Source organism: Dipodomys spectabilis, unplaced genomic scaffold (genome assembly GCF_019054845.1).
Source record: "Dipodomys spectabilis isolate Male_0828 unplaced genomic scaffold, ASM1905484v1 ptg000091l, whole genome shotgun sequence".
NCBI lineage: Eukaryota > Metazoa > Chordata > Mammalia > Rodentia > Heteromyidae > Dipodomys > Dipodomys spectabilis.
In genome coordinates, this window is record NW_024870768.1 from 2,131,398 (window position 1) to 2,143,047 (window position 11,650).

The 11,650-nt window shown below is 46.6% G+C and overlaps 1 protein-coding gene across 1 annotated transcript; it reads right to left on the reverse strand.

Moving 5' to 3' along the window:
* Positions 1-9,418: 9,418 nt before the first annotated feature.
* On the reverse strand, positions 9,419-9,905 carry LOC122112018 (small EDRK-rich factor 2). The gene has a single exon (XM_042684841.1). It carries the CDS (start codon positions 9,868-9,870, stop codon positions 9,691-9,693), a length of 180 nt encoding a protein of 59 aa, XP_042540775.1. The 5' UTR covers positions 9,871-9,905; the 3' UTR covers positions 9,419-9,690.
* Between the last annotated feature and the right edge of the window lie 1,745 nt (positions 9,906-11,650).

Here is an 11,650-nt window from a genome sequence, read left to right on the forward strand (position 1 = left end):
TATCTATCAAAGTGGGAAGCATAAATAGAAGGATCAAGGTCCAGGCTGGTCTGGGCAACAAATGAGATCCTACCTCAAAAACAACCAGAGCAAATCCTAGCTATTCGAGGCTGAGATCTAAGGATCATGGTTCAAAGCCAGCTTGGGAAGGAAAGTCCATGAGATTTTATTTCCAATGAACCTCCAAAAAGTTGTAAAAGAAGCTGTGGCTCAGGTGGTAGAATGCTAGCCTTGAGCAAAAAATCTCAGGGAACGTGCCCAGGCTCTTCATTCAAACCCCAGAACTGGCACAAAGACAAAAACAACTAGCAAAAAAGGAAAAAAAAGCACCATAAGTGGAGGTATGACTCAAGTAGAATGCCAGCCTTGAGTGCAAAAAGCCAAGTGAGTGGATAAAGCCCTGAGTTCAAGCCCCAGTACTGGTACCAAAAAGGGGAGGGATCACATGTGACTGGGACTGCTTAATGATTCATACTTTTCATGCCCTACTGCAATTTTTTTTCTCTACTTAAACCTAAAGCTCATGTCTTGTAGAGCACCTGAGCAGCAAAGATGGCGTTGAGAGGGAGTTGAGTGGACAGAGCCCGATTTCCTTTACTTCAGTGCCTAACCAGCCCATGGAAGCTTAGGTGCATGATAGGGTGTGACCTTGACAGTGATTGGTTCCTTTCCCTCCCCTCCCATGCCACCCGCTCTTTTTTGCTTTAAAAAGGGCTTGCTCTGTGTTAATAAACGAGTTTTCCTGCTTGAGTTGACTCCTCAGCCCAGGCTAAGGGAGGCTGGGGACGGAGCAAGCGGCCGCACTTACCTTTCTTTGGAGCCCGTCTTCTGTGGGACAGACAAAGACCTGACAATGTCTGTGCCCCAAAGATGGGCTGAAGTACTTATTTTGCCTCTTCCTGTGGCATGTGCATACCAAGTAATAAAGCTCTTTCCTCTGCCCTTCACTAGTATTTGTTTTTTTTTGTTTTTTTTGTCAGTCGTGGGGCTTGAACTCTGGGCCTGGGCGCTGTCCCTCAGCTCTTCGGCTCAAGGCGAGCGCTCTACCACTTGAGCCACAGCGCCACTTCCGGTTTTCTGGTGGTTTATTGGAGATAAGAATCTCAGGGTTTCTCCTGCCCGGGCTGGCTTTGAACCTCGATCCTCAGATCTCAGCCTCCTGAGTAGCTAGGATTACAGGCGTGAGCCACCAGCGCCCGGCTTGTTTTTTATTGTTTGTTGTTGTTGTTGTTGTTGTTGTTGTTGTTGGTGGTGGTGGTGGTGGTGGTGGTGGTGGTGGTGGTGGTGTGTGTGTGTGTGTGTGTGTATGAGTCCTGGGGCTCCACTCTTGGCTTTTTAGTTGTTAATTGGAGATAAGTGTCTCGTGGACTTTCTTGCCTGGACTGGTTTCAAGCCATTCCCCAAATCTCAGCCTACTGAGTAGCTAGGATTACAGATATGAGCCACCATGGCCTGGCTCTTTATCTTTTTATTTGGCCTACTGAGACATAGCCTAACATTCCAATTACATAGACAATATCTCACTGCATTGAAGGATTGACCCCCACTCAGGTGCATACAGATGTTAGGCAAGACTCCAGGAATACACAGACATGATTGACTCAGGCAGGGCAATTGAACATAAGCCTGGCTGTGACATTCCTTTGTAGGGAATTCTGAGGCCAAGCTGTAAAACCAGGAAAGAGTTAGGAGATTGAACAGAGGGCTGAGAACTGGACCCTGAGAAGGTCAAACCCTCAAGGCAAGACAGGCATAGAGCTGTTTGAACATTAAAAGCTTGAGACCTTGGATAAAGCAGTCAATTATCACTATACTTACCCTATTCTCTGCCTGCACCTGCAGTCACCTCCCCTGTACTGAACTCAAGTAACCTCTGTCTCCTTGCTTAGACCCCATAAAATCCCACCTCTTAGCACAGCCTCCAAGCCCACAGGAAGGCTGTGCTCCTGGTTGTGCCTCAACAAACAATTTTAGACTGTTGAAAACTGAATCTGGCTTTTTCCTTTTCCTTCCTCTCCATGTTCCCACCATGCATAGCCCAGGCTGGTCTAGAATTTATTTGAAGCCTCCCAAGTGCTGAAACTACAGAGATCATATGTGAAACTATGATCGTATGTGAAACTACAGGGATCATATGTGTGCCACCATGCGCAGTGAAGAAAGGGTTCTAGAAGACATTGCTAGAGTCAAAAGCATGAGTATAAGCCACCACAACCTCATACAAGAAGTACATCTATAAGAACATCTGCCCAGCAAGTATCTGTTAAACCTCAAACTAATGCCCTTGTTATTAATCACTATGACCAACAATTGTTTCAAAATATCTGATGCAATCTTCCTCATTTTTATCTGTAAAATCTTCCCTTTGCCTAAACCTCCCTGAATATGGCCATACTTTACATAATCACATATGTAACTATGCAACATGTATTCCTATCCCAATACTCTGTTATTCCCAAGTAAATGTAATTATTCTTTGGGGAATCTCTGACTTTTCTTTTATGCTGGTCCTGGGCACTGTCCCTGAGCTTCTTTTGCTCAAGGCTAGCACTCTACCACTTGAGCCACAGTGCCACTTCCAGCTTTTTCTGTTTATGTGGTACTGACGAATTGAACCCGGGGCTTCATGCATGCTAGGCAAGCACTCTAGCACTAAGCCACATTTCCAGCCCTCTCTGACTTCCTTTACAATGACACTTTAAAACTTCTACTCACTGAACCAGGCACTGGTGGCTCATGCCTGTTATCCTAACTACTCAAGAGGCTGAGATCTGAGAATCACAATTCAAAGCCAGCCTAGACAGGAAAGTCCATGAGACTTTAATCTCCAATAAAGTACCAAAAAGCTGCAAGTGGAACCCTGGCTTAAGTAGTAGAGCATTAGCCTTGAACAAATGATGTTCAGGGATAGCACTTAAACCCTGAGGTCGAACCCCAAGACTGGCACAAAAAAATTGTTTAAATAGGGCTAGGAGCTGGTTGCTCAGGCTTGTAATCCTAGCTACTCAGAATGCTAAGACTAAGGAATGATGTTTGAAGCCAGCCCAGGCAGGAAAGTTCATAAGACTCTTATCTCCAATTAACAATCAAAAAGCTGGAAGTGGAGCTGTGGCTCAAATGTCAGAGTGCCATCCTTGAACAAAAAAGTTAAGGGAGGGGCTGGGAAGGTGGCTCAGTGGTAAAGCACTTGCCTTGCATGCCTGAGGCCCTGGGTTCGATTCCTCAGCACCACATAAGCAAAAAGAAAAAAGCCGGAAGTGGCGCTGTGGCTCAAGTGGTAGAGCACTAGCCTTGAGCTGAAGAGCTGAGGGACAGCGCCCAGGCCCAGAGTTCAGGCCCCACGACTGGACCCAAAAAAAAAGAAAAAAAAAATGTACTCATTACCTTGCTCGTGTAATTGTAACCCCTCTGTAAAAAAAAAAAAAAAAAAAAGTTAAGGGATATCAACAAGGCCCTGAGTTGAAGCCCTTGGAGGGGCGCACACACACACACACACACACACACACACACACACACACACACACACACTGTTAATTTGTATTAGACTTTGCCAGACAACCATGCAGACATCCAGGTACAGAGAACAAAGAAAAGGCTTATTGCCAGTAAAGGGACCATCAAGGCCCTTCTCACAAGAAAGGAGTGAGAAGTGCCAGCTATTGTCTGAGGTGACCTATATATAACCTACTGTGGCTAGGAGGGGCTAGAAGGGGCTAGGAGGTGGAGACGCTGGTGTGGACATGTGGACCAGGGGCTTCATCATGGCAGACTAGGATTTATGGGCGCTGCCCAAGGAGTAGACAAGAGGCCCTGCAGCTGCCCAGACCTGAAGGTCACTCTAAGGGGCTCTTGTTGCCTTATATGGTGGTAGCTGCCCCAGAGAAGTGCCATCCCAAGGTAAAGGGGGCTAGAGGCTGATTATTTACTGCCTTTACTAAATGGGCCTAGTGTTGCCTAGTAAGGGAGCATGCTAAACTGTGGAAAGGGGAAGGAGAGTGCTAAGCTATGGGAAGGGAGCCCATTGGGCTAACAACTCTTTGGTTTAATAATTGATTGGGGGCACCAGATCTGGATTATGGACAAAGGTCCTTTCTTCTGGAGCTGCTTCCCACTGAGAAGTGGGGTGAAGTAGTCAGCAGGGAACACTCAACCGGGTACCCTCCTAGGAGCAGTTGATTGATGGACTGATTGGTGAAAAGTCTCATCTTCCCCATGAGGATGTTCTGCATGCACCTGAGCAGGCAAGGCATAATTAATATAAGGCAAAAAGTTGCAGTAAAGGGACCCAAGATAGGCATGTGCCAGTGAGTAAGCCACCTGAATAGGTCCCATTCCTCTTTATTTTGTTGGATATTTTTGCAAGTTCTTTGAGACACATGATTTGTTCCTTAATGGTATAGCTATTATCAGTTAAGTTAAAGTAGCACATGTTTTTGACCTCCTCAAACCCTTGATGATGGATTAAGAGTAGGTAATTGATGGCAGTATGATTGTTAAGGATAGCCTGCCTATGCTTCTGTTCTTGGTTTAACAATGCAATGGCATAGGAGGTGTAGTTAATGCCTTTTGCCACTAGGCATGCCAAATGCATGATACCCTTATAGGCTTCTACCACCAGCCCTGGTATCCCAACCAAAGAGAAAGTGAGGGCAATGTATTCTGCCTCAGACAGTAACTGTAATTTATCAATATTAGTCTCATCCAGCTGTAGACTTCTTGTTTTATGATCTTGTTGAGGCTGGAAGAGTGCTTGTGGGTTAATACAACAGCTAGATAGATTAGGCAGCAGCAAGAGTTATGAGGCAGATTGGCAGGGATATAATTAAAAGTATAACTCTCACAGGTTAAAAAAAAACAAAAACCAGCCACTAGGTAAGGAGACATGGCCCTCCACATATAAAATGTGTTCATAGTTGGCACAAGTTGCCCCCTTTTAGTTTTATACAGACATGGGTGCAATTTTGAACTAGGCACAAGTGTTATTCTCCAGCATTATGACTCAGGGTGGTATATAACATCAGGGCATCTGCTGGTCTTTCATGTGAAGGCTTTCACCAGTTATAGGAGCCAGCATAGATGGTATTTATATCTGCTGCAGGTTTGCACACTGGAAGCAGGCAGGACCTGAGCACATGTCCCATCTCCAGTTCTTGCCTCAGACAAAAGTTAGAGTTATTGGTCATTTGGGCCAGGTAATACCAGATATTATAATGCATGCAGTCCTGCAAGGACTCCTAGGAGGAGGATCCTCCCTATTGGTATTTTGGGGTACCAATATCTGATGAGACAGGGGCCAGTCTGGTGGGGCAGCTGTTCCTAAACCCACCCCAAGAGGAAATTAGTTAGGTGTTACTTGATTGGGGTGGATAGGATGGCTGGTGATGTTGTTTCTGCCCTTGATATCTTTAGTGCCTGATGTTTCTGTGACCTGAAGGCAACGGGATGGATCCAAGTTGGCTTGTCTGGTCTAGTAGATTCAGGAGTGAGAACGTTGGTTAGGTCGGTGGTGCACAACATGCGGAGATGAATCCAGTAGAGGGGTAGCCTTGGACCTGCACAGGCAGGAACTTGCACAGGGCCCTTCCCAGGTGGATCAAACACATACACACACACACACACACACACACACACACACACACACACACACACACACACACACACACACACACACACACACACTGAACTTCAGGAAATGAAAACGAGATTTTTTTTCTGTGTTGTTTTTCTTTTCTTTTCTTTTTGTCTTGTTTGTTCCTTTATCTGTCTTTGGGAAGGGGAGGTAAGGGGGGACACAGAAAATAAAGGAATATAACTTGTTAAAGTAGCGCCATGGCTTAAGTGGTAGAGCGCTAGCCTTGAGGTGAAGAGCTGAAGGACAGTGCCCAGGCCCAGAGTTCAAGCCCCATGACTGACAAAAAAAAAAAGTCTCACAGACTTTCCTGCCCAGGCTAGCTTCAAACCATGATCCTCAGAGCTCAGCCTCCTGAGTAGCTAGGATTACAAGCATGAATCATCAGTGCCCAGACCATGAGACTGTTATATCTAATTAACCAACCAAAAGCCAGAAGCAGAGGTATGGCTTAAGTGGTAGGGTACTAGACTTGAACAAAAAATCCAAATAAGCTAGGTACTGGTAGCTCATACCTATAATCCTAGCTACTCAAGAGACTGAGATCTGAGAAAGTGTTTGAAGCCAGCTGGGGCAGGAAAGTCTGTAAAATTCTTTTTTTTTTTTTTTCTGGTTGTGGGGCTTGAACTCTGGGCCTGGACACTATCCCTCAGCTCTTCAGCTCAAGGCTAGCGCTCTACCACTTGAACCACAGTGCCACTTCCAGTTTTCTGGTGGTTTATTGGAGATAAAGTCTCATGGACTTTCCTGTCCTGACTGTCTTTGAACCGCAATCCTCAGATCTCAGCCTCCTAAGTAGCTAGGATTACAAGTGTGAGCCACCGGCCTGGCTGTAAAATTCTTATCTCCAATTAATCATCAAAAAGTCAGCAGTAGAAATGTGGTTTAAGTGGTAAATGACCAGTTTTGATGGAAAAAGCTAAAGGACAGTGCCCAGGCCCTGAGTTTGTGCCCCAGTACTGATGCCAAAAAAGAAAGAAAGAAAGAAAGAAAGAAAGAGAAAAGAAAAGAGGAAGCAAGAGTACAAAGCCCTGAGCTCAAGTCTGAGTACTGTCTCACACACACACACACATACACACACACACACACACACACACACACACACACACACATGCACACGCACACGCACAAAGAGTGCCAGGTTGGGAATGTGGTGGCTTAGTGGTAGAGTGCTTGCCTAGCATGCATGAAGCCTTAGGTTCAATTCCTCAGTACCACATAAACAGAAAAACCTAGAAGTGGTGCTGTGGCTCAAGTGTTAGAGTGCCAGCCTTGAGCCAAAAAAGCTCAAGGACAGTGCCCAGGCCCTGAGTTCAAGGCTCAGGACTGGCAAAAACAATCCAGAAGGGCTGGGAAGGCAGCTCAGTGGTAGAGCGCTTGCCTTGCATGCCTGAGGCCCTGGGTTCGATTCCTCAGTACCACATAAGCAAAAAGAAAAAAAGCCGGAAGTGGCGCTGTGGCTCAAATGGTAGAGTGCTAGCCTTGAGCTGAAGAGCTGAGGGGCAGTGCCCAGGCCCAGAGTTCAGGCCCCATGACCGGACCCAAAAAAAAAAAAAATCCAGAACTGCGGAAGTTGAAGTAGGACAATGATAAGTTTGAGGTCCTGTCACAAAAGAAGAGGATCAGAAAATAAAAGAGAATAAGGAGAAAGAAGAGGAAGCAGCAGCAGCATTAAGTTTTATAGTTCCTGAAGCCTCTGACTTCACACTTGAAACAGAATGGCCAATAGCTTCCTTCTGTTTTCTTTCAGGGTCCTGAGTAAAAGTCACTTACCCAGTCTTACCCTCTGTCTTTACCTCCTGATTGGTAGTTTGAAGTTATTCTCTCCATTTGTAAGGCTGGTCTGCTGGTCTTGTTGGGCCTCCGTGACAGATGAGGAAGCACCAGCATCCTAGACCCAAGGCACCTCTACAAGAAGCCCTTCAGCCCATCCTGTCCCATGGTCCTGAGTCAGGAAAAATGAGGCATAGAACACAACAGCTAGGAACTCATAGATAAATACATTAATAAATAACTTGACTTAAAGCACAAAGCACTGTTTTTGTTTTATTTCTTACAATCTATCAAAAAATCTAGCGGTTCACCTGTAATACTAGCTACTCAGGAGGCTGAAATCTGAGGATCGCGGTTCAAAGCCAGCCTGGGCAGGAAAGTCCATGAGACTCTTATCTCCAATAAACCACCAGAAAACTGGAAGTGGCACTGTGGCTCAAGTGGTAGAGCACTAGCCTTGAGCTGAAGATATGAGGGACAGTGTCTAGGCCCAGAGTTCAAGCCCCACAATCAACAAAAAACAAAACAAAACATAAACCTATTAAAAAGCTGCAACAAGGAGTTGGGGAGGTGGGGAGGGAAGGGATTGTTAGTGAAATGAGCTCCCTTCCCATAGCTCAGTCCACTCCTTCCTTTCTCCACAGCTTAGCATGCTCCCTTACTAGGCAACATTTGGCCCATTTAGTAAAGGCAGTAAATAATCATCCTCTAGCCCCCGTTACCTTGGGATGGCACTTCTCTGGGGCAGCTACCACCATATAAGGCAACAAGAGCCCCTTAGAGTGACCTTCAGGTCTGAGTAGCTCGGGGACCCTTATCTACTATTTGGATAGCAGCCATAAATCCTACTCCACCATGATGAAGCCCCTGGTCCACACATCCACACCAGGGTCTCCACCTCCAAGCCCCTCCTCAACCTCCTAGGTTATATAGGTCACCCCAGACACTAGCCCGTGCTTCTTCTCGCTTCTCCCTGGTGAGAAGAAATCTTGCCGGCCCCCTTTCCTGGCAATAAACCTTTCTTTGTGCTCTGTACCTGGATATCTGTATGGTTCTCTGTCAAAGTCTAATTAACCTTTTATTTAAGTTTACAGGGAAAGTAGGGGAAAAATAAAGGAGGGAGTAACAATGCTCTATAGAAAATGTACTCATTAGCCAGGTGCCGGTGGCTCAGGCCTGTAATCCTAGCTACTCAGGAGGCTGAGATCTGAGGATCGCGGTTCAAACCTAGCCCAGGCAGGAAAGTCCGTGAGACTCTTATCTCCAATAAACCACTAGAAAACCGGAAGTGGCGCTGTGGCTCAAGCCGTAGAGAGCTCGCCTTGAGCTGAAGAGTGCCCGAGCCCAGAGTTCAAGCCCCACTACCGACCAAAAAAGAAAAAAAAGAAAAAAGAAAATGTACTCATTACCTTACTCATGTTGAAGTAAGGAGGCCAGGTCTGGCCAGCACCATATTGGCCACATGGTGAATGGTAGGGTCTGGCATCTTGTCTTCATGCTGGGGGAAGGAAACCTCCCCCACCCCCCCATCACCTGCCTCCCAGGTAATGGGCATGCCCGGACCCCTGGAGGCAGGGACAAGCACTTGGCTGATAGGTTACTGAATCTGTCAGTCCAGTGCCTGGGACTTGGAATTTCCTGAGGATCTGCCCCCTATTTAGGCCGGGACCAGCCTAGAAGCTGGACTCCATGCCACGTGTGTCTCCCTGATCTTGTCCTGTGTTCTGGCTCCTGGCTCATCTCCAGTCATCAAGGAGTCCCAGTTCAGCTCTCCATTGGAGCTTAATTGGCTTGTTGATATTGTTTTTGTTATTTCTTTCCTCTTTAGCATGTTTCCTGGCTGTTGTTATGTGTATTTGCGTGCTACAGGCCTTTGTAACAACTGGCAGCCTGCAGCCTGTTAACTGTATAATAAAGACTCCAATATTCTATATTTTAAAATGTGGCTTCTCGGATGATTTACCTTACGACAATGTAACTGTAACCAATCTGTGCAGTATTTTTTTTTTTTTTTTTTTTACAAAGCTACTTTTAATACTTTGGGGGTATACCCCACAGGAATAAAAAACACTGGGAAGGAGTAACCCCCTCACCCCCAAGTGTGGCCCAGGGGGAGAGAGGCTACCTGAGGGGAAGGAAGCACAAAAGGGACCCGCTGCAGACTCAGGGCAAAGGGAATGCCATCGGTGCTGGGACCTGGGAGCGCTACAGGAGGAAACTCGAGCATGGTGGGACTGGCTCCAGGCACACAGGCGAAGGGCAAGAGGGTTGGACACGAAGCCACAAAGCTACTTGGGTTCCTCCTTCTTCTCGTTTGCCTTTTTCTGCTTCTGCTGCATGATCTCCGAGTCCCTCTGCTTGCGGGCGGCAGCAGAAAGCCCATCATCTCGGCGCTTTCCCTTAACCGAGTCGCTCTGCTTTTTCATATTCTTCTGGCGGGCGAGCTCACGCTGGTTACCGCGGGTCATGGCTACGGCAGCGGCTCCGGCCTGCCTCCGTTGCGTCCCCCTCGCTCGGTCCGACGTTCTCTGTGCAGTATTTTTACAATTAAAAAAAAAATTTTTAAGCTGCAATAGGGGATGGGAATGTGGCTTAGTGGTAGAGTGCTTGTCTAGCATGCACGAAGCCCTGGATTCAATTCCTCAGTACCACAGACACAGAAAAAGCCAGAAGTGGCACTGTGGCTCAAGTGGTAGAGCACCAGCCTTGAGCAAAAGAAGCTTAGGGACGGTGCCCAAGCCCTGGGTTCAAGCCCCAGGACTGGCAAAAAAAAAAAAAAATCAGAAAAAAGCTGTAACAGTTATTAAGGGAGGGGGGGTGAAAGCCAGGTGCTGGTGGCTCACACCTGTATTCCTAGCTACTCAAGGAGGCTGAAATGTGAGAATCACTGTTCAAAGCAGGCCTAGGAATGAAAGTCAAAGTGGTAGAGCACTAGCCTTGAGCAAAAAGAACTCAGAGACAGAGCCTAGGCCCTGTGTTCAAGCCCCACAAATAACTGTAAGCATTATTCAATAACAAAAAGGAAGGAAGGAGAGAGGGAGGGAGGGAGAAAGAAAGAGGAGGGAAGGAAAGAAGGAGGGAAGAATGAAGGAAAAGAAAAGAGAGAAAGCAGGTCTCTCTCTCTCTCTGACCTTGATTTTTTTGTCCAATATTTAGTACGCTCTTGAAACTGAGCAACACCTCCTCGGAAATGATTCCTCTGGGCACAAAAAGTGCTTTCTTTCTTTCTTTTTTTTTTTTTTTGTCGGTCATGGGGCTTGAACTCTGGGCCTGGGCGCTGTCCTTGTGCTCTTCAGTTCAAGGTGAGCGCTCTACCGCTTGAGCCACAGTGCCACTTCCAGTTTTCTAGTGATTTATTGAGATAAGAGTCTCATGGAGTTTCCTGCCCAGGCTGGCTTTGAACCGTGCTCCTCAGATCCCAGCCAGGAGGCTGAGTAGCTAGGATTACAGGCATGAGCCTCCAGCGCCCGGCACAAAAAGTGCTTTCAAAAGAAAAAACTTATCACAAAGTTGGAAATCTGTCTTGAAGGATACATCTGGCAGACCCAAGGCTTTGTTTCAGTGCTTGAACATCTATGTCTTGCTCAACTGTGGCTTTGACTCCAAGTTAATAAGTGGACCAACCTTGAAATGTCTGGACCCAATTGATAAAACAACTTATCAACAAGAATGACTATAACAGCTAGTGGCTCACACTGTAACATGGGAACTTGATGGTCAAGAAACAGAGAAGCCATTTTTTTTTCTGGCCAGTTGTGGGGCTTGAACTCTGGGCCTGGGCGCTGTCCCTCAACTCTTCAGCTCAAGGTTAGCACTCTACCACTTGAGCCACAGCACCACTTCCATTTTTTTCTGCTTATGTGGTGCTGAGGAATCGAACCCAGGACCTCATGCATGGGAGGCAAGGACTCTAGTACTGAGCCACCTTCCCAGCCTGAGAAGCCATATTTTGAGAGGTCAAATTGGGAGTCTTTATTGGAGAGCCCACAACTGCAGGTGGACTCCTGTCTCAAAAACCTGCATCCCCAATTCAAGCTTAATAAAGCTTTTTTTTTTTTTTTTTGTGGGTTGGTTGTGGAGCTTGAACTCTGGATCTGGGTGCTGTCCCTGAACTCTTCAGCTCAAGGCTAGCACTCTAGCACTTGAGCCACAGTGTTTTCTGGTGGTTAACTGGAGATGAGAGTCTCACAAACTTTTCTGCCTGGACTGGCTTCGAACTGCCTTCCTCAGATCTCAGCCTCCCGAGTA

What these genes read in the sequence shown, in the direction of transcription:
- LOC122112018 (XM_042684841.1), bottom strand. Translation starts at nt 9,870, where the DNA reads ATGACCCGCGGTAACCAGCGTGAGCTCGCCCGCCAGAAGAATATGAAA.